The sequence below is a fragment of the Danio rerio genome, chromosome 19, assembly GCF_049306965.1.
Source record: "Danio rerio strain Tuebingen ecotype United States chromosome 19, GRCz12tu, whole genome shotgun sequence".
Taxonomy (NCBI): Eukaryota; Metazoa; Chordata; class Actinopteri; order Cypriniformes; family Danionidae; genus Danio; species Danio rerio.
The window spans coordinates 13,682,501-13,706,940 of NC_133194.1; the positions used below are offsets into that span (position 1 = coordinate 13,682,501).

Genomic DNA, 24,440 nt, shown 5'->3' on the forward strand with positions numbered 1-24,440 from the left:
GCTAAAAATTCTGACTTCAACTTTATATATAAGGCTGGGAAATTGACATTCAGAACCTATAACTGATCAAATTTTTTAAAGTCAATTTAGTCCATTACTTTTCATACTGTGTGTGGAGTCATGTGACCCCACTCTGTTGAGACTGATTTATACTTCTGTGTCGAATGCACAGGTGCGGGCCGACGCAGTCTTCGTTTGCACTACATTAAAGATGATTGGAGGCTGCGTCAGAAAAGCTATGAGACGGCATATATTCCATTACAATAAAATGATTATTTACATTAAAATATTTGTTTACAAAAGATGGGTAAATACTAGGAAAGTAGAACAGAAGCAGCTTGAAGCGGAAAGTGCGAGTATGTCTGTGGTCTGGAGGTACTGGCACTGCTGTCCTGTGGCTGCCGCCGCATCATCCAAGTGGATGCTGCACACTGGGGGTGGTGTGGAAAAACCCCTCCTCCCCTTCATGATTGTTAAGCACTATGTGTGTATGGAAATGACTGCACTATATAAATACACACTGCAAAATATGACACATAAGGCCACATAGTTAATCATTTTTAATCCTGTTTTTATATTTAACTGAATATTTTTTTTTACTTCTGAACTTATTTGTGAACGTCTGCAACATATTCCATTATGAGCTGCATGCAGCAGCCAAATTTTAACATCTTTATTTTACTTTGAAATGAAAAATTGATTTCTTCAGTTGTACTGTTATTACACTATTGAAACTAGATGCTTCTCGCTAGTGTATCTGCAAAAGTTTATTTTTGCAGACGTCCTCTGGCTTCAGTTAGTTCAATTTGGCTTATTCCCATCTTATACTGTCCAGATACATAGTGCAATACATCAGTCTGAAGTTCCACGGATATAAGGCACATTTAGTGTTTTGGCTAGACATCAGACATGGCGCAGTGTTGGTGTAACGGTGATTCTGATGTGTGCTGATGTGATGCTGACGGCGCTGTGATTTAGACTTCCACCTGAGCAATCACAGGTGCTGTGACGGAGCCAGACTGATGTGTCTGAGTCTCAGCTGGAAGAAGCTTGGCCTCCAGCAACAGACGCTATGAGTCATCCCTAAAGACACTGACGAGCACTGAAAGGAGGAAGCTGATTCTGTAAAAGAGCTTGATTAGTAACCTGATTTGAATATAATTTGAGTGTTTATTAAATTGGCCATATGATTCTTGGTAATGTTTTTCTTTTCGTTTAGTATAATGTATATATTTGTGTGTGTAGTGGTGCATTCACACCGGTTTTGTTTGGTTCAATTCAATCTTTCATTCTTTTGCTTCTTTGGTGTGGTTCTTCGGGACAGATGTAAATACAGCAATTGCAGTCTGGTGCGCACTAAACAATTGGACCGAGACCCAGATAAAGAGTAGGGTTGGGCGATGTCGACCAATTTGGCATCGTACGATGTCTAATGTAAAACATCGCGATGGACAATGGCATCGTCGTCATAGGCAGAGGTGAATTAATTATTTATGAATAATTAAGTCATAACTTATTAATTATTTGTAGCCTACCGTTTTAACTACCTGACCAAGGGCCTCATGTACGAAGACTTGCGTGGAAATCATACTAAAACGTTGCGTACGCACAAAGCTGTAAATGTGCGTACGCAGAAAAAAATTCAGATGTATGAAACACTGCGTACGCTGAATCCCACGCATATTCTTTTGTACATGCGAATGAACGTAAAACTGAGCACAACATGCACGAGCGCAAAAACCCTCCCTGCCTCCTCCCCCGTATGAATATGCTAATGACTCTACTTTGGCAAAACCAAAAGAAAAAGCAATGGCAAAAGCATGCGAAAAGAGAAACTTTGAACAGAATGTGAATTAGAGATGCTCCTTTCGGAGGTAGACCGGAGAAAAGCGGTGTTATTTGCAAGTTTGTCCACCGGAATTAATAACAAAAGAAAATATTGAGTGGGAGAGTTTAGCTGATGCGTTTAACACAGTTGGGCCTGAACATCGCACTGAGTGTAGTAAACAGGAAATAGTGTGATTTATATGTGTAAAATGTTGCATTACCCCTAATAGTCTTAGTGGCGCAGCTCGTAAAACGCAAGTCAACATGATTTGACACTTTTGAGCACGAACTCTAATCGAATCCAGTGTCTGATGAACTCATTTTCCTTTTTTTCCCCCACTGCATATCAGATTTTGCCTACTATTTATCACGAGAAAGACAAGTAGGAATCATTAATAAGTCTGTGCATCATATTTTATTTCCACATTTATTGAATGGAAATGTTTCTGATTCACGTATGCAAATTCATCTTCAGATGGTGTCTTTATAGCAATGTGCGTGCAGTAGATCGCTCCCATTACAATGGGAAAACAGGCGACCGCTGCAAATTGCACTTTAATGTTTGGCTGGTCAACTGTATGGTATGGAAACCTTATATACCTGCTAGATGAACCCGTCTCATACAGCTGTCAATGCAAGGCTCAAAGACACTTTGTAGAGTGCAATTTAACACAACTGCCTCTAGGAGTCGCCAATGGAAAAAAACAGACACGCACAAAAAATTTGTGTACGCCAGCCATAAAGCTGGCGTGGAGCTGCGCACATTCCCACGTTCAGTTCATCGTTAGTAAATCCAAACGTGAGCGATTCTGAGCGTGAAACCTGGTGTACGCAAAGTTTTTGTGTGTACGCAGTGTTGATACATGAGGACCCTGGTTTTTGTTTTACCCATAAACAAATCATAAATAAATATAGATAGGTTACATTTAAATTACCACCTGTCAATGACTTTTTCCGCGGGACTGTGGCATGAATAGGCAGAGTGATCTGTGTCATTTATAATGGCGTTGACAAACTTGATCGGTAAAAAAGGTGCAAGACCAACAGCAACCATCTAGCGGTTTTCACTAAAATTACTAAGTACAAGTGTGAAAGTGAAAGATTGAAGCAGTGTACTAATGCTGTGACACATTACCTGATTCAAAAGATCGAAGAGTCGTTAGATAGAGACAAGATTAAATAAATATCACGTTGAGCTATAGTGAGATGCAATCCTGCGGGACATCCTTGATAAACCGTCTTACCTGCCCTGCTCTCTGGAGCTCAGACAAGCGCCAGACAGTGTGTTTGGCTGTGGCTGTGTGTGTGTGGTCACGTGATGTGCGTTTTCAGTGGACGGAGGGCTGTTCAGAAATGCTAGGTAAAACACGATGTGGATGTGGATAATTTTCGTATTTGTGTAAACGGGGCCTAATTGTGTATTTTTCACGAGCGGGTTTGCGACGGGGGCGGGGCGGAGGATTGGCGATGCCGGCTCAGCATCGTGTTGTCTATTGGTCATCGGTGATGGACGATGGCATTGTCTATCTATCGGCCCAACCCTAATAAAGAAGTGGTTTTGATCTGCTTCCAAACAATCTCTGGTATGGTTTGTTTAAGGGGTGGGACACACCAAGCCAACGCCAAACAACTAACGAAAAACGAAACCCAATTTTGTTGTCACCTTGTATTGGATTGCGTCTGGACAAAAAAAAGTTTTGAGCGCAAACACACTAAACAGACAGCAGCAAACTGAAACAAGAACCATGTTTTGTGCAATTTTTTTTTTGCAATTTCGCCCAGCCCTACATTAATAGTAAATGTTTTTCATTTCGTTTTTCAAAGTCAATGGTAACAGGTTTCTAACATTGTTCAAAATATCTTCTTTTGTGTTCAATTGAAAGTAAAGGGTGAATAAAAATGATGACAGAATCATTTTTCGGACTCTTGTTTTAAGTCATTGAAATGGTACCCAGTAACATAACTTTTTAAAAATCCAGAGGTTGTCATAAACTCTTCTTATCTGTCTGACCTTACTCTGACCGACTCATACAGGGAAAGCTCGTCTCACCACAGATTGTCTTATCGTTGTAAATATCCTCACAGCAGCACTCACACATATCTGTTACCACAGCTTGGCCTGGAACACTTTAAACCATCACACCGTCAGTGAGAGGTCACATGGGAAAGTAGGCCACTAACAGGTCACCCATGCAAGGTTTAAAGTAATGCAGTGGTGTAATGGGCTCTGATGCCGCTAGAGGGTGCTAAAGCAGGAGCTGCATCTCTTTAGGCTTCAGACATAACAAGGCCAATTTTAGCATTCAAGTCTGACAAACAGTTCTTCAAGACGACAACAGTTAAATGGCGCAAACGTTTCATCTTTGTAAACATGACTGAATTAAGCGGCATGTCCTTTGTTTTTGAGACATAAACAGTTCCTTGTTTTGTCTAGTCACACAGATAGTTTGTGTTTCCTTTATTTAGAGTTGGCTGGATGTGGTAAAGTCATACAAACATGTTTAGCTCATATAGAAAAAAAGACTGAAAGAAAGAAGTTAATATTTGTTGCATTGTTTTGCAATTATGATTAAGTAATGTAATCTAAATACAAAATCCATATAGTTATGATTGTTTTGTTAATGTTTAATAACACTTTTACTTTTATGTTAATTGAAGTAATTAGGATGCAATGAGAAATAACAAATAATAAAATCAGTTATAGTTTAAATACTAAAAAATATCAAATAGAAATGCTACATTGCTACAAACATAATGTAATATATATTATGATACAGTGCTCAGCATATATAAGTACACCCCTCACAAATCTATCTTTTAAATTCATATTATTAATAGGAATTTATACAATGTATATATGTGATTATACGTTAGATTAGTCAGTACTGAAGCCAAATGTGGAGCTTATCTAACAAAATAACTTACGATAATGGTCCAAAAAGTAGTACACCCAAATTTATGTTTTAGAAAAAAATTAAACAAATTTAAAAAAGGAAAAATCGAGAGAAGCAAACACAGTTAAAGTCAGAATTATTAGCCCCCCTGTTAATTGTTTTCCCAATTTCTGTTAAACAGAGAGATTTTTTTCAACACATTTGTAAACATAATAGTGTATTTAATAACTAATTTCTAATCTCTGATTTATTTTATCTTTGCCATGATGACAGTAAATAATATTTTCATTCATTCATTCATTCATCTTCTTGTCGGCATAGTCCCTTTATTATTCCGGGGTCGCCACAGTGGTATGAACCGCCAACTTATCCAGCACGTTTTTACACAGCGGATGCCCTTCCAGCCACAACCCATCTCTGAGAAACGTCCACACACCCATTTACACACACACACACTCATACACTATGGACAATTTAGTCTACTCAATTCACCTGTACCGTTCAAATAATTTATGTATTATACAGCTTATTTAAAATAACTCATACAATTAATTCATTTAAAATGTAATTCATTTCAAAATTACATTGTCTTCCTTCAAAAAATAGATAGCGTCATTCAAAAAAAAAAAAAAAAAAAAAAAAAAAATATATATATATATATATATATATATATATATATATATATATATATATATATATATATAAATAAATTTTATTTTCTTCTTAAATATTTCCCAAATGATGTTTAACAGAGCAAGGAAATTTTCACAGTATGTTTAATAATATTTTTTCTTCTGGAGAAAGTCTTATTTGTTTCATTTCGGCTAGAATAAAAGCAGGTTTAAATTTTAAAACACCATTTTAGGGTCAATATTATTAGCCTCTTTAAGCAATTTTTTTCAACAGTCTACAGAACAAACCATCGTTATACAATAACTTGCCTAATTACCCTAACCTGCCTAGTTAACCTAATTAACCTAGTTAAGCCTTTAAATGTCACTTTAAGCTGTATAGAAGTGTCTTGAAAAATATCTAGTGAAATATTATTTACTGTCATCATGGCAAAGATAAAATAAGTCAGTGATTAGAAATGAGTTATTAAAACTATTATGTTTAGAAATGTGTTGAAAAAAAATCTTCTCTTCGTCAAACAGAAATTGGGGATAAAATAAACAGGGGGCTAATAATTCTGACTTTAACTGTATACACGCGCACACACATTTAAATTTTGTGATAAATAATTCATATGCGCATTGTATGACTCTTAAATATTTTTCAATGCCGTGTCATTAAAAAGGCGATGCAACTCGAGAGACACTTAAGTGTCCGAATACTTTTCGGGGGGGCACTGCGTTTCACCAACTTAGTTTACTTCACTTTGCCCACTCAGCCGGACATTCCCCACACCAAACCGGCCCGGATATATTTATAGACCGCAGACAGTTTGGGAAAGAAGGGGGGTGTCTGACACATCTGCTGAATATCTGCTAGACTGTGGGGTCAGCCCAAGGTTAAAGCCTCTTCAATGCCTGCCTTGATTGGTCGTGGCTGGCACTAATGAGTGTGTGTGTGTGTGTGTGTGTGTGTGTGTGTGTGTGTGTGTGTGTGTGTGTAATTCTAACCGCCTTTACACACACACACACACACACACACACACACACACACACACACACACACACACACACACAGTGCCATTGAGGGTCGATCTCTCTCTCTCTCTCTCTCTCTCTCTCTCTCTCTCTCTCTCTCTCTCTCTCTCTCTCTCTCTCTCCACCGCCATTGTCAGCGCCAGTCTCCCCTCCCACCGCTCCTGTCTGTCTGTCTGGAGCTGCTCCCCTCTCGGAGGAGGGAGGCGCAGGAGGAGGTGGGCTGTGAGTCTGAGTCCGTCACAGAAAGCCATTCTTCTGAATGAACGCGAGAGGATAAGACCGTCAAGATGAAGGGAACGTATTTACCGTAGTCGAGCAGCCGAAACTGCGTCGGAGAGTCGCGGGAATGGCATGAGACACGCGTGCACCGAGACCGCAGGCTGCTGCCGCCGTCGCCGCCGCCGCTGCTGTGGAAGTGCTCCTCAGTTCATGTGAGGGCCGCGACCGGCGGCTCTCTTCCCCCCCGTCCCGTCACTTCCCCGAGCCCCCATGCGAAACATCACGGTCCCGGACAGCAGCTCCAGCAACAACAACAATAACAACAACGCCAACTCAAATGACACATGTTCCTGCAACTGCACCCTCTCCCAGCCACAGGGAATGGATATATGTAAGTAGGGCGGGTTTTTCTTCAGCCGTTTTCGAATGCGGAGAGGATGGAAGGCGAATGCTAAAACTGTTACATTTGGTCGTTAATTGAGACGTGACGAAGGAAAACAATGTTTTTAGAGCCAGCGCACTCGACTCATCCTGCTGACAATGTAGCGGTTTAGATTCATTCCTTTAATTCGCTCCGCATTCGAAGATGTGTCGAATGTAACTATGTAGCAGTTCCGAATCCGTTATTTTGGCACCAAGCTGTGCGAATATGTCATTCCCAAACAAATGAATGGTTCTTCTGAATGTGAATGTTTTTTGATTTCGAGTCTGTACAGTATAAACGCATTATTTGTTACTGTATCACTTGCACAACCATCGAATCTGGCTGTGGCGTATTAAACTATTCGTTCAGCCCCCTCAAAATCAGACGTGATCATCAAAACCGACTTTTTGATAAAGCCTCGGTCTATTTTAAACAGTTTGATTAATTAATGAGTGTTGCTGATGACTCTAGCGTCTGGGAGTGTTTGGCACTGGAACACAACTCGATGCATCAGTTGAATATTGCTGGTGTTGCTGTGGGGGCTGCGCACAATATGGCACGCCGCTTCGACTTTTATTCCTTAAAACTAACTGTCTGTTAAATGTTACACCAAGTATATTGACTAGTATGCATTTAAATCAGCCTCTAGCACCTAATTAGTGTTTATATGCTAGCCCCATTGACAAGCTGTGCACTGTCAAAGCCACATCATTTTAGTTATCAGGATGTTCTGCAGATGTAAGCATGCATTTTCTGTCCAAATGCAGTTTGACTTGTGCCTACTGACAGTGCTTTTAAGATAATGGATGTGCAGGAGAGCTATAATGTTGAATTTGTTTTCTCACGCTTGATTTGCTTTATATACAGTATGTTATAATGGTGTACAGACATAACTGCGCACAATACGTGCACAGAATTTCCTTTATGAGAGACAAGTGTCTATCCAGGTTGCTATTTGTAACTTTATATACCACTAGTTTACAGTTCCTGTTTTATCTATCATGTGTTTGTACTTGCATATTTAAATTTCCATTAAAAACTTTGATTCGAAGTTTTGAATTGTTCCAAGGAACAATTGGAGTGCTGCTTCCCTTCAGGAATGAGTGATATTATATAATGAATTGCCTTTAATACAACTCTGGTATTCATTTAAAAAATAGTTTTGAGGACAAATGTTAAAGGGGCTTGCCATAGCGCAGACATTCTTCAACTCTATCTATTTAGCTTGGTTGCAGATAAACACACCTCTAGTTTTCACCATTACCAGACAGTTAATAACATTTTCCACCTGCGTTTCTACTATACGAGTTGAATGCATGTGATATCACTTCGTGGAACGGTTTGCAATGTCGTAATAACTACAAAGTGGAAGCTGCGGGGTGAAGTTTTGCTGAAGACCTCAAAGCTGCATGTACATCCACTGGCGATATTGCTGGGAATTGGTTCACTGCGGTCTGGAGCGGGCAGCCAGTCAGTCAGTCAGTCAACCCTTCCCCCCATTTCAGCCCAGACTGTCTTACTCAAGTCCGGCTGAGACTCTGGGCTGTCTGAATCCACAGAGGACAAAAGAGGCTGTCATAATCAGTACTCGCACTGGCTATTTCTGCCGCAAATGGGATGAATTATTAAAAGTAAACCTTCAAATGAAAGAATCATCCCTCTTCTCAAAGCCCCCTGGTAGACGGCACTGATGTCTTGCCCTAGAAACTTTTCATTTGCTCATGAACTTGAATTGATTTCTGTTCTGTTAGATGTATGATGCATATGCGATGTCCCTTGGCTAGTGAGGGCTACATTGAAATAAAATGAGAAGAGAGAAGATTTGTGTGTTTAGAAAATAATAGTAATATGTAATTAATAATCATAATCATTATTAATAATGCATGGTAGGGCTGCACAATATATCGTTTCAGCATCAATATCACAATGCGATCATTCGCAGTAGTCACATCACGAGCTTATGCACTGTTGAGTCTGGATTATAATTGATCAGTGTTTTTTTTTTTTTGAAGCCCGTGACTGTGTGAGGGTTTTAAAAGCATTCAGGCATAAGAAATTGTACCATTTGTAACTTCAAAAAAATTAATAATGATTTATTTTATTGAATTATTTATATAATAAAGACTATGCAGTAATATTTTACATTTGATTATTCAATCACTGTATACCTAGATACATTTCGACTTTCGGAAAACAATAAAACATTGTTTATTTAATTAGCATATTTAATTGAATTTAACTATGCTTGTAGATTGTTTATTTTAGTTTATGCACTCCCCTACTGAATCTTCCCAATTAATCTAAAATGATAGATAGTGTACAAACATGTATTCAACTCATCTAGTGAAATTGTATTCATATTGCAATATATATCGCAGAATAAAAGAATCGCAATGTGTAATTTTATATCGTGCAGCTCTTAAACATTGTATAAAGTATATGATGCACTGTTAGGAGTATTGAATTGTTTATCCGCCATTTGAATTGTGCGTAATTTTCATGGGAGTATTTGGTGATAGTCCCAATTTTGCAGTAATGCAAATTACATTACTTTTTCATTTATATTCCAAAACATTCTCATAGACCCGTTTTAGGTTGGTTATGTTTTAACAGATTATTTAAAGAGTAAAGAGTTTTTAAAGTGTTCATTTATAAGGCTGCATTTGGTGATTTCCATGCCATTAAATACCAGAAAACTGATAATTGTAATCTAATATAACATATTGAGGGCTTGTTTAAAAAATATGTCTTTCAACATCTTATTAATCTGTTTTTGTTTATTTTATGTCTCGTTTTATTAAGTCACAGCAACATTAAAATTGACAACAATTGACTTGTTTCTGATGACTTTTCTTTTTTGAGAACCTCAGAATTATGAAGGATCTATGGCAGTTTTCAGCTCCCTAATTGAGTTTTAATTATTATATTTTTTCATGATTGTAGTACAATTGACTTTAATTAAATAATCACAAATTGAAGGTCTTTTTAATAACGGTTTGTTGCATTAATAAAAAACAATTAGCTTAATTGTAATGAAATTAGCCAGTGCAACCAAATTAAATGATCTTAAAATAAACTTTGCTTTCTTAATAATTTCTTAATACCAGCTTTTGATAAATTTTTAATTAATTAATGATTAAATATGACCCGTACGCTTTCAATAGATGCACTATATTCCTTTATTTATTTTGTTAGGACTAAATTGCCTATATGCGTTTGCAGAATGGTCTTAGTGTAAATTCTGTGTGAATGTTCTGAATGAGACGACACACCAACACTATAAGTGTGTCTGCACGTGAATGTTAGAGTGCATTTGTGGCTTCCTGTGTCTGTGCTGTGGTGTTCGGGATGGCCCGTGCAGACAGTGGAATGGTGACTTGGCGCTCAGATTCTGCTGCAGTGCTGGCTGCATCGGGGCAGCTGGAAAATTGGGGGAGCCAGTGACACAGCACACATACACAAAGCTAAAAAAACAAAGCATGCTAACCATGCTAATGTAATCAGTTACATATTAGCTTTAGCATTCAGCTCAAACGGGTGGATTAGATCGCATTTTTATTGCGTTTGTGATTCTAGGAGCTTTCTTCCCTGCTGTCTTTTTCAGGTCTGACCGTATGTAAGCCATTGTTCTGTCTGCTGATTTAGGCACAGTCTCCGTCTGAGGTTTTTGAGAGCGAAGGGCTGCTTATCTTATCTGACAAAGGCCTTCCACCATACGGCTATTTCCAGTGAAAACAGAACCCAGCTATTAATAGAGCGCCGTGTGGAACAGCACTGTTGCATCGCTAGTAGTGCTGCACGATCTTTCTTTCTAGCTTTCCTGCTCACAAATGGCTGGGCTTCTGTAGTCCCATTTCCAGTGGGGCAGCGGCCAAAGTCAAGCATCAGAAACAGGATATTGGACTGGCATTGGGCTCACTAGTGCGCTGCGGCTCGTATGTAACGAATACGCAGGGGATAAAAACACCATCCTCGTCAATATCTGATCTCTGCATCAATTTGGCACCTTTTTTATTTTCCACTGGCGGGCCGAAGCTTGGCCCGGGACTAGAGGGTGAGGCCTGAGACGGGACACAAGAGTCGAGTGTTTATTGTCAGAGGCCAGAGGTTCTGTCTGCGCTGTTAACTATTTATTACAAGATGCTGCTACAGAAATATGCTAGTAAAAGTTTAGCGTAGGAGGTTGGTGTGTTTTTAGGCTTAACTAAACATGTTTTAGAATGTCATTAAAGTTAATACCGTCAGTTATGCTTGCAAGGTTATGTCTTGACATTGAAATATTCAGATTTTTAATACAAGAAATAGTTTAACAACCTAAGATAATGATACAGATAACTTCTTTTAAAAGATAGTCTAAATTTTCCTATACTTCTCCAATGGATAATCATTACATTGCCAGTTGTGTTATAAACTTATTCTGTGTTTTTATTTATTTACATAATTGTTTTGATTTAAAATGCCAGGTAAAATATGATTTAATCAACATTTGTAACCTAGATTTCTAGTGAAATTGAAAGACGCTAAATAATCTGTGAAGGGTTTGTTTGAAAACAGTAACTCAAAGTTTGCTACTAAACTATACAATAATAAACAAAGGAATTATGTAACAATACAATGAATGTAAATGTAACTTTGAAGTACAAAGATTGAAATGATATTTTCTTCTGAAAAGGTACTTCGGTAATCTTAATTTAACCTTCCAAACTAGTTCCTCCAGTGTAAAGCGGAGGTTAACCAAGCTATTGATAATAAATTGGTCAAACAATTAAATTTATTAATGAATGGCTAATAACTCCACTGATTAAACTATAGCTTGGATTTAGCTACGACTTGCTTCAACAAACCTGCCAGAATGTTCTAATATACCCTAGTAAAAGCTTGATTTACTGGTTTAAGTGTGTCTTATAGGGTTTGAAGTAGGCCTGGGCAATATGGCAAAAATGAAATCTCGATAATTATTTTCCATATTGAAAGATAAAGATAGCTTTTAGATCAATATCGAGTAAAACAAGACCAGAGCTTATCATGGTTATTGACTTAAATTTTATCGCGATTCGATATAATATCGTTTATGGGTCCAACCCTAGTTTGAAACTAAACTCTGCAGGACACCGGCCCTCTAGGACAGAGTTTGGGCACTTTTTGCATTTACAATACTTAGTTATTAACTGATAAATACATAAAGGTAAGTAGTTAAGCTTTTAAAATCTAAAAATCCCAAACGATTCTACCACAATTAATTAATAAATCAGTATAAATCAATTGTGTCACTTTTATACTTTTTTAACAGTACATATGTTTTTATTCACCACATTTTCACTTATAAAATATTTTGCACTTTTAATTTAAACAAAGCAACCTTTGGCCAAATCAACTTTTAGTCTAACCAATCTATTACTTTAATAATACTTTTTATGTTGTTTCATCAAGTTATATAAAATCAAGTTATAGTTTTAAAAGTTTAATTTCACTATTCTGACACCGTTTTTTGTGTTTGATAATGTAAAGCTGCTGCTTGATAGCAATGCGTTGTTATTGGTAATAATCCTATAATAATAAAATGTTCTTATGTGATGGAAGTGCTGAATTTCAAAAATAAGTGCAAACATATACACCTCATTAAGACTAGATGCTTTCTCAACTGCTTTTTTCACACCGCTGGCACTTTTGTTGTGTAAATTTAGTTGTTATTTATTTCTTCATACAAATACATTGTAATAGATTTTTATTCATTGGTAATCTTTACTAATTGTATCATTGGTAAACAATTAAAAGACAGAAATACTTTAGAGACAAGTTCTTTTTTGGTATATGAACTTGTATTTAAATTTTTCAGATGCTTTCAAATTTTGTTTGCCACATTTTGTTTACATAACATTACATTTTGTTTATATCTTAAATATATAGCTTTCAAATATATGTAGTTTTTACCGTCTTATATTCAAATCTACAGTTTTAGTTCAAATTATACTTCAAAATAGTATATTACAGTTTATCGCACACTTTGTATGGTAGATCTTAAAAGTACTGTTTAAATTAATAGTGTATATTCATTCTATCAGATATTCATATTTAAAAGAGACCAAAAAAATTGAATACTGTACATCGTTAACAAACTGTTCAACATTTAAATCTCATTCATTATTTGCAGCTCTGTGAAATTGTGCAGGATGTGATAGTGATTCACATCATGTGTGTACTGTGCATAAGTGTTTGTGAGCAGAGCAGTTGTGTGAATAGTGCGAACACATCGCAGAGATCCGTAATTGCCTTGTTAGAGAGGTGTCAGTCAAACGACCCCATGGGCCCTTGCACTCTATCCAATACAATATGCATGCTCTGTTCAGCCCTTCCTCTCCAGCATCGCTCAAGGTCACACTCCTGCCCCAGTAACCCCGGGCAGGTCAATCTAAACCGGACTTTACAGGCCCATCTCGCCCATAACAGCGCTCCAACCAATAATCTAATGCACCCAATGCACAAGCTCAGAGGGTTGTGTGTGTGTGTGTGTGTGTGTGTGAGTGTGTGTGAGTGCATGATAAGGTCACACCGGAGGTCAGCTGTCAACCCCTCCTGCTAATCTTTGAATGGGCTGCTCGCGCTTCGAGGAGGGTGTGTGTGTATGTGTGTGTGGCTCGATGTCATGTCAAAAGGGTTTTAAGGCTCACAGGGGGCGGGTCAGGCTGCTGAGGGGTAACTACATTCATCTTTTACAATGCTACTAAAACCTAACACACTAAAACGCACTATTCCATTTCCACATGATTGTTAAATGCACCGAAGCTTCAATGTATCTCAGTGTAGCGCTGATGAAATTTGATGTGATGAAAACATCAGTTTTTGTAATTGGCTTGTGCGTCTTTGAAAATTAGCTTACTATAGCCTACAAGCTATTTAAAGTCATTTAAAGAAATACAAACAAACCTTTTTTAATAGATGGTACCAATGAAAATAATAGTTCACACTAAAACGAAGATTATTGGAACATATTTTGCTAGAAAATACTGTTTAGTTTGTCCTAATTTTAAGCTTAATTCGATGCACTGTAAAAATCTTGCTGTCTTAATTTTTTGTAGTTGAATCTTTTCTAATCATCTCAACTTGCATGAATTAAACTGACAAAAAATATTAAGCTAAGCTATGTATAACTTTAAAAATTTAGTTGAAACTCGAAAAAAAAAAATTAAAGCTACGTAAAATATTTGTTGTCTTGATTTTTTTTATAATTACATTTTTTACAGTGCGTTAATTGCCGCTGCTTAGAAAATATTTGTGAAAGTCAATTTCGGAGTGAAAACTGTTTTAGTGTTAAATTTATTTCAATTAAGCATTGAATTTATTTCAAAGAAATAACTATGTTAGAATAATTCATTTAAAATTCATACTTAAGCAGTTCATTTTAAACTATTTCTCCATATTACTTACAGCTGGATACATTTCTTCAATATCAAATAGACATTAAAGTATTGATAAGTAAGAAATTTGATTGGCGAATGCTCCATATACACTGCCTTAGGGCGACAAAATTCTGGCTAAAAATGAGAATCTCATTTATTGCTTAAAAAAAATCCCTGTTTTCCGTATTATTATTGTTATTTCTCAGACATATGGTAAAACAACAATAATATTAGAGCTATGTGTAGGTCTACTGTTGGTTAAAATGCTAAATTTTGTATAGACTTGGAATGGTGGACTTGAATAAACTTGCCCTGGTCGTTAATGCATAGTAAAGTGATTACATCAGACTACAACTACTCATAATTCTGAAGTTAAATTATTATGTTTGAGAGGTATGCTTGCAATCTGTCATTGACAACATTATTAGACCACTTTCTTCACTCAAATAAAATGAGACAATTGTCATTATCAGAGTACTTGCATTATATTCAACGCTATATAGGCTAGAGTAGTTATACTGACAATGTTGAACGTTTATTTTCTTGCACAACGCTCTGTGTTTTCTATGAAAGAAATCAAATGCTTGCCGTAATCATAACTCTAAAATGTGATATGGTCGTAATTTAAATGAGGTGCTTTTTGTTTCTCTTTTACCGCTGAGTGCAGTTCATGTCGTGGCTGCCGTCACTTTGACAGTAAAAACTTCCTGAGTGGCTACATAACGAGCGATCTGCACAACAAACTAAACATTAATTACAACTTTATTACCTGTTATTCACAGCCTATGCAGGATCTTTTCACTAAAGAGGACATTGTTCTAAGTCATGCTCGCCTTCTCTGTGGTAAACACACAGCTCATGGTCGGCTCATGTGTGATTTCGTAGCCCTGAATACGTCGTTACCTGAAAACAGAAATTGCATTTTGGGTGAAATATACCTTAGAAATACAGTATGTGAACCTTTAACACCATTAGGAGGTGTCCACGTTGCTGAGCAACATGTATTAAACTATGTAAAGACTTGTGTGACCGCCTTCTTTCCTGAACTGGAATATATAATTGGTTTAATTGTAGAGATGCTAGATTAAGATTGTCTGGCGGGGTCAAATCGAGATCAAGATTTTTTTTCTCGATTAATTTTGCAGCCCTACTCTGTTTACATGACAGTGATGTAGCCAAAAATGGGAACGTTTAATCATAGAAATGCTGGATTAAGATTATCTGGGGGGTCAAATCGAGAGCACAATTTTTTTTTTTCCGATTAATTTTGCAGCCATACTCTGTTTACCTATGCGTTTTTTTTTTTTTTTTTAAACTTATGTTTTGCATGACAACCCTTTTAAATCGATCCACAATTACAAATACACAAAGTTTAAAATGCTGAATTACATATGCCAGGCTAGTATTCGGAGCCGTCCCCTTCGTAGTAAACATTATCTGTAAGGAAGTGACTCAACACCATTGGGAGGTGTTTACATTGCTGAGCAACTTGTATAAAACTATCTAAAGACTTGTGTGACCGACTTCGTTCCTGAACTGGAATATATAATTGGTTTAATTGTAGAGATGCTAGATTAAGATTGTCTGGCGGGGTCAAATCGAGATCAAGATTTTTTTTTTCTCGATTAATTTTGCAGCCCTACTCTGTTTACATGACAGTGATGTAGCCAAAAATGGGAACGTTTAATCATAGAAATGCTGGATTAAGATTATCTGGGGGGTCAAATCGAGAGCACAATTTTTTTTTTTCCGATTAATTTTGCAGCCATACTCTGTTTACCTATGCGTTTTTTTTTTTTTTTTTAAACTTATGTTTTGCATGACAACCCTTTTAAATCGATCCACAATTACAAATACACAAAGTTTAAAATGCTGAATTACATATGCCAGGCTAGTATTCGGAGCCGTCCCCTTCGTAGTAAACATTATCTGTAAGGAAGTGACTCAACACCATTGGGAGGTGTTTACATTGCTGAGCAACTTGTATAAAACTATCTAAAGACTTGTGTGACCGACTTCGTTCCTGAACTGGAATATATAATGTGTTTAATCGTAGAGATGCTGGATTAAGATTGTCTGGGGGGTCAAATCGAGATCACGATTTTTTTTTTCGTTTAATTTTGCAGCCCTAGTCTGTTTACATGACAGTGATGTAGCCAAAAATGGAAACGTTCCCTTCATAGTAAACATTATCTAGAAGGAAGTGACGACGACAGTGCTGTCTCATTGTCACATACATTTGTTCATGCTAGCCTTTAATATACACCTCCCTAAACATGTACCATGCACGCACATGATGTCATTGCTTTTAAAGACACTTATTTTGTGTTGTTTACATGGACACAATAATGGTGCTGTTTTTAAACTTCCACTTTGTAACCCATTTTGATGTTATGCATTTTCTATTTCATAAACATTGTTATCCTGTAAACAACCAGACAAAAAACATTTCCAATATTTGACAAGTAAAGCAGTTTTTTCTCAACCATGGGGACCACCAGCTCTGCACATTTTCCTTAGCTGCATCCCAAAAGGCACACTACACTATGCACTTATGTACTTTTGCACTATGCACTTATGCGCTTACATACTCAACAGCATAGTATATGAATGTAGTGTCGTCTCAAATGGAACACTCGTGTTTTTTTTTTTTTACTAAGGGGAAATTCAACCGTTTTCCAGATTAGGTTTGATGTTTGCCATATTAGCAAAATAAATGACTAAAAAAATGACTGAAATGACTGAAAAAAAATTGCTAAATTTTGCGATCTATAATCCATAATTAAAACTCCTGTATTGTAGTCAAACAACATTCTGACACTTGAAAACCTTGTCAGAGAAGTCTAGTGGCTGAGAATGAGCTTTTTACAGTGTCTGCTATAATGTAAGTGTTGTTTTCGTGTATTCACATAGATTAATATGGCCTTGGTGTGAATACACAGTACAGTTACGATCTTAAGGCCACATTATATCGTTATGATGACATAATATATGCCTTCAGTGATTTCCTGAAGATAAATACCAAAAAATAGCACAACTGGAATAACTACAGCAGTCGCGATCGTCTGATCTCATATGAAGCAAGAGATCGCAATGACATTTGATGACGTGTGCAGGTGCTGTAGTGCTGTCCCAATTCTTAGGGGTAAATTTTTAAGCCGTTCCTCTCAACCCTCAGTTGTAAGGGCCAAAGGGAAGGGGTAAGGGTACAAAAATAGAATTGGGACTGGGCCTAAAAGACCTGTAATGAGCGTGACTGACAAAGTAGACATCCAAAACATGCAGTGTTGGTGCTCCTGAGGAACGTGATTGAGAAACACTGGTGTAAAGGTTCTTAGTAAGAAAAACAAATATTATAGTAGTTACAGCCATCCAACATTATTCAATCTATGATTTTGTGAAAAAACCCTCAAACTGGTAAGGGTGAGTCAAAGGTGAGTAAATGATGGCAGAATTATTTATTTATCTTCCCTCTTACCACTTTTAAGAGCCAACATGCCTATCAATTCATTTATCTTGGGAGCTATGGTCGATTCAAGACCTGTTGGAATGTAAACAAATTTACGCAAAGTTTGTGCGGATGAATAAGAGATTTTTGTGTTTTTTATAGTTTTATCAAATGAAAACTGTTTTGAAATTATTATCATTGTATCGTCTAGCCGTGTGACAAGTCATGCACTTACTGGAATTTTCTGCCACAGGGATCAACTCAAATGATCCCAATTAGTCCCAATATGGGCTTCTATTAAAGACTCGCCATATTGATTCAGGATATGAAAATGTATCCAGAATATACTTGTTCATTATTGGTATTTCTGAACAAAAAAAAGTTACAATGCAGCTTTCAAATTGTAGTTAAATTAGGATCATTCTCTTAGTTAGTATCTCCTCAGATGTCAAAACAGGCTCAAACCCAGCCCCCATTTGTTTGTTTATTTTGTTATGTTGTCTGGTCGTTTCACCATGGTTTTCGGGGTGTCTGTGGAAGTCAAAGAGGGGGCAGCTCCGGGTGTCACCTCTGACAGCAGCAGCTGAGCCTCTCCCGGAGCAGTCAGCCAGCCTTGACATTGGCCCTGGTCTCCTCCTTTGTGTCTGGACCCCCACCCGCCCTCTGGGATTCTGCATGGGCCCCGGGGGACTCGTCTCACAGGCGATTGGTAGTCATGCTGGGGGTTTGGCGAGCCATGCGGGGAGGAGAGTTGTGTGGCAGTGTCAGATCTGGACAGACCTGTGTATGTATTCATGCTGTCTGATGTGGGGGTGCTGATAATGGATAGGGTTTAAGAGTTGCTCGTCTCTTGGCTTTTGTGTAACCAGAGGACTAGACTTGTGTTGGCTATTTATATTTGGAGATTGTTTCCTTTAGGGAGTCAGACAACACAGTGACAATTGTTTTGTGTTAGGGTTTTGTTAATTATGAAAGATTTTGAGAAAAATGAAGTCAATTCCTAATTGTAGTGGTCAAATGATGCAGGTTTTAAGCAAATATCAAGAAATATCAAGAGAGTGATGAGACCGAAGACTTTAAAAAAAAAAAAAAAGAAAGCTCTTTTATTCAGAAGTTTAAATGAAAAGAAATATTAAGCGTTACATCTGTTTTTAGCATTGATAAATGTAAGAAATGTTTATTGAGCTTTAAATCATATAGTAGGCCCATATTATATAATGAATAAAAGGGCTCTATTATTTACTATTTATTTTTTGTAATTAAAAAGCATGTGTAATTATTATTTAATTAAATCCTTAAAATATATACTTAAATGGTTTATTATGAGCTCATTTAAAAAAAAACAGAAAGAAAACGATTTAGAAAAAAACAAATTTAAGATTTTTATGAAATGCTTTTAAACAATTGTTTATTGCCTGAAATAAAGTTATTATTATTATTATTACTATTATTATTATTAATAATAATATTATTATAGATTTAGGTAATTGTATTTTTTGTATTATTAAATTATGAAAACATTTTATTATGCAGTAATCGTCTGTCAATTGATTCAAGTTATGAATGCAGAAAGTGTCTGTTTGTACATGATTTGACTTTGGCGATTGATATTCACAGATAGTAGTTTAATATCATCAATAAGAGGAATTCTATGAGTTTCCACAACATTCAGATAGTGTCACGTATTCAGCAATTCTTTTTGTGTTTTTGTGGAAATCATAGGGCCATTATAATAGAATAATTTCTGAATGATCATTTAACACTAAAGACTTAAGTTAATGCTGCTGGATATTAAGTGTTACCATATCAGAAATATTCTAAATTACATTCCAAACTTTTTTTTAGCCAAAATAATAATAAGAATAATAATAATAATAGTAATAATAATAATAATAATAATAATAATAATAATAATAATATATGTTTAAAAAATAATAACATCTTGCTATATCATACCTTTTTTTCTTTGTATTTTTAATTACACAATTAAAGCCTTGCTGATATTTAATTTGAGCATAAAATATATGCTAATCATTTATAAGGTTGTTGGCAGATTTAAAAAAAAAAACTTAATTTGGTTATTGGTCGAAATGAACTGATTAGTTTATACAGTGCTACAGCCCCTCACAAATCTATCTTGTAAATTCATATTTTAATAGGAAGCTATATAATATTATATACACATATACATTACATTAGTCAACACTGAAGCTTATCTAACAAAATAACTTGGTCCAAAAACTAGTGCACCCACATTTATAAGTTATAGAAAAATATTAAATACAAATTTAAAAAAGAAAAATCAAGAGAAGCAATAAAACCGAAAAATTTAGTTGAAATTTTGTAGGTTGTAATATTTTAGTTTGAATTTAAATAGTTTGAATTTAATTATCTTTCAATTTCTAAATATGTTTGGTGACTAAAATATTATTTTAAAAAATATATCTGTTTAATAAATTTGTTTTCTTTAAATGCACCAAAATACATTGACTATATTCACTGAGTAATGGATAAAAATATAATATAATGATATAATATAAATAGTTATATATTATAATTTTCAAAATGGGGTGTAGTCAATTATGCTGAGCACTATATTGACCTATCACATTCTATTTTTTTAAAGGGTTAGCATGAAAAGCCAAGCTTGTTTTTTTACTGAATGCAGAAAATATATAAACGTCATCAGTTGCTTCATAAAGTTTCTATAAGATAAACCTTTTTAAATGTAGACATACTGTAGATGTTGATTTTAAAAAAAAAAATCCTGCTTGTGGTTTTCCAAACAGTAGTGGCAGAACGCAGATATATCTAAAGCTGCTACGCTGTTTAGTTTTTACCCAGGAATGTAAACGATTTGTCCGCATAACACGCACACAGCGTCTGGCCTCCCTTCCGCTGCCTCTTTTTCTTTTTTTGTTGTTGTTGTAAAATGGTGCATTGGTGCTCCGGGCAAGAGAGACAGCCGGGCAGACAGCAGACGCAACAGAATCAGATCAGACGTGATGTTATCAGACTGTGTGTCTCGCACCCATCCCCTCTCATCAGGCATGCATGCACTGGGCCCTGCTCTCAGACATCAGCCCTTCTACCCCCTGCTCTCAGGACTGAAAGGTCAGAAGGTCTCAGCCGTAACCCTTGGCTTCTCATTCATCGCACTCGTCCTCGTGGTCTGCAGGCTGCCTGATTTAAATATAAAAACAATCTTTTCTGCATAGGCAATTACCAGCGAAGGACCCTACTTAAACATAAAAGAATATTTGAATATAATTTAAATATTTGAGGTTTATGTTTCAACGCACACGTATACACAAAACAGATTGCAGTTTTGAGATATATAAAGTGTAAATTGTCTAAATAAATAAATCGAAAAAATTCTTTACTAAACTTGCAAACTCGGTCATAAGAGATGAAATGTGAAATGTGAAGAAGCAAATCTGAGATTAAAAGTCGCATTTACAAGAAAAAAAAGGGATATGTGAGATATAAAGCTGCAGTTTGCAATTGCAAACAAAAAGTTGGAGTATAAGGTCAATACTCTATAGCAATAAGGTAGTTATAAGAGTCAAGGTTACCTTAAATAAAGATACAAATAAATTAAAAAATACAAGAACAAAATGGAAGATATTAATGTTAGAATTATGAAAGTTTTAATTATGAGAGAGATCGCACTGTATAAAATTATGACAAAGTCAAGACAACAAATATTTTTATGTTGCTTGAGCTTAATCTAGTAAATTAATCAGGTTTCAACTAAATGTTTTAAGTTATAAAAAGTTCAACTTCGTATTTTTAGTCAGCTTGATTGATGTAAGTTGAGATGACAATTTTTTTTTATTTGATTCAAGTAAGAAATTTAAGGCAGCAATATATATTTTTCACTGTGTGACTTGCTGCTGTAAAATATTAAGAAGCAATTGTGGCATCTTAAGCATACTAGGATTGTGCAAACGAATTACAATCACGATTTGAAATGCTGCGATTAGCTAATCGCAAAAGGTAACGATATGAAATGTACAGTATATGTATTATTTAATTTCCCCTGCCCAGACCAGTTGCGTGACTGCAGTCGTACTAGCCAATTGAGTGCACTTTCATTCTGCCCAATCAGAACTTTTCAATTTTATTTTTAAAATTATAATTTTTTTGCTTGTATAATAAGCTACATTATCTCCATAATTTCAGTTAAACTTGTCTACATAAAGGTAAGGACAATTTATGTGTGCTAAAATTGCAATTAAATATTTTCCCCAAATCACACAGCTTTGGTAAATACTATGACATACTCTTAATTAAAGTCACAATTGTGAGATAAATTCAAAGTTACAGTAAATAAATAACTGCAAATATTAATATTATTTATATATTAAACAAAGGCCTCTTTACTGCTGATTATGACTAAATCCTCTCAAATATGCTCGCGATGTGACTATTGCGAATGATCACATTGCGATACCAATGCTGAAACGATATATTACTACTACTATAAATTATGTGCAGTTTGTGCACCAATATCACTATTGTTTCTATATAGGCATTATATATATATATATATATATATATAATGTCACAAAAGGGGCTTCCAGTTTTGAGTCATGATTTACAAATAAGTGAAATGGTTTTCATCTCCAATGCCATCCCAAAAAAGTGATTGCCAAACACTCTTTGTAATGTTTAAAATTAAATGTATGAATTCATTTGTACTTAAAACAACTGAAACCTATTTCATAAAATATTATATTGTTTATGTTTATTATTTCCACAAATATATATATATATATATATATATATATATATATATATATATATATATATATATATATATATATATATATATATATATATATATATATTACTTACATGTTATAGGAAAGTATACCTTCATCAAATGAAATCTTTGTTGTGGTGTGGCTGGTTGCTGATATTGGGGGAGGGATATGCGTGTCCTGACCCTCATTTGAAAGTCTGTCGGGATCTGATTGTGTTTCGGTCACCCCTTTCTGCACCTGACCCCAAACTGAGAGAATGGGGGAGCTTTGTTTTTATTAACTTCAAGTCAGCAGTTGGGCCGTCTGGGAAAAATTCACCTTTAAATTGCTCCTGTCATTTTTGTCATTATACATTCTATCTATTTAAACTTAAAAGTTGAAGTCAAAATTATTAGCCCCTTTCGAATTTTTTTTTTTCTGATTTTTTAAATATTTTCCAAATGATGTTTAACAGAGCAAGGACATTTTCACAGTATGTCTGATAATATTTTTTCTTCCGAAGAAAGTCTTATTTGTTTTATTTCGGCTAGAATAAAAGCAGTTTTGAAATTTTTATGAACCATTTTGGGGACAAAATTATTAGCCCCTTTAAGCTATATTTTTTTCAGATAATCTACAGAACAAACCACTGTTATACAATATCTTGCCTAATTCCCCTAACCTGCCTAACCTAGTTAAGCCTTTAAATGTCACTTTAAGTTATATAGAAGTGTCTTGAAAATTATCTAGTAAAATATTATTTACAGACATCACGGTAAAGATAAAATAAATCAATTATTAGAAATGAGTTACTAAAATTATTATGCTTTGAAATGTGTTGAAAAAATCTTCTCTCGGTTAAACAGAAATTGGGGAAAAAATAAACAAGCGGTCTAATAATTTAGGGGGGCTAATAATTCTGACTTCAACTATATATATATATTTATGTGTGTGTATATATATTTATGTGTGTGTGTGTGTGTGTGTGTGTGTGTATATATATATATATATATATATATATATATATATATATATATATATATATATATATATATATATATATATATATATATATATATATATATATATATATATATATGATAAAAAGTTTAATGTATAAACAGTGTCCAAAACTTAATACTCGCTAACTGACAAATGCAGTTTATACATTTTTAGTACTTTAAAGGCTGATATGTGCAGTTGATGTTAAAATGATTATGCCTCCTGTGAAATTTTAGTTCTTCAAGTATTTCCCATGTGATGTTTAACAGAGCAATGAAAATTTTAGTGTTTATTAACCACAGGACAAACCACTATTGTATAATGACTAGCCTAATTAACTTGCCTAGTTGACCTAATTAATCTAGTTAAGCTTTTAAATAGCATTTTATTAGCTGAATTCTAGTGTAAAATATCTGGCAAAATATTATCTACTGTATTCATGTTGGAGACAATATAAATTTGTTCTATAACAATCATGTTTAAAAACGTGGGGTAAAAAATCCCAGCACTAAACACTATTTGGAAAATATTAGAGAAAGAATTAACATTAACAATGGAGGGCTAATCATTTTGATTTCACCTGTATGTTTAATTTCCTACACATAATGCAAGTAGAATAAAAAGTAAGTGTAACAAATTTACCTTATTTTAATTTGCTATACAAAATACAAATAAATGAATAGCTATGAAAACTATTCGGAACATAGTTTATTTGTAATTAATGGCCAGTAAATTCTTTCTATTCAAAAACAATTGCTATAAATATTAAATATGAGTATTTTCTATGTCCCAATATACCACAAAACTCTGTATATAGAAATTACAGTCACAC

General features: G+C 35.1%; 1 protein-coding gene across 4 annotated transcripts in view; it reads left to right on the plus strand.

Moving 5' to 3' along the window:
- Positions 1-24,440, plus strand: part of ldlrad4a (low density lipoprotein receptor class A domain containing 4a) — a 180,309-nt gene that overhangs the window by 132,859 nt on the left and 23,010 nt on the right. For 2 of the 4 annotated variants that reach the window (XM_005159588.5, XM_073931549.1), the window contains exon 1: positions 6,620-6,980. The exons of the other annotated variants lie outside the window; for them this stretch is intronic. In XM_005159588.5, coding sequence (XP_005159645.1) covers positions 6,860-6,980 — 121 coding nt within the window. In that variant the 5' untranslated portion in view covers positions 6,620-6,859. Of the gene's footprint in view, positions 1-6,619; positions 6,981-24,440 lie in introns of those variants that run through there. 4 annotated transcript variants of the gene reach the window in all.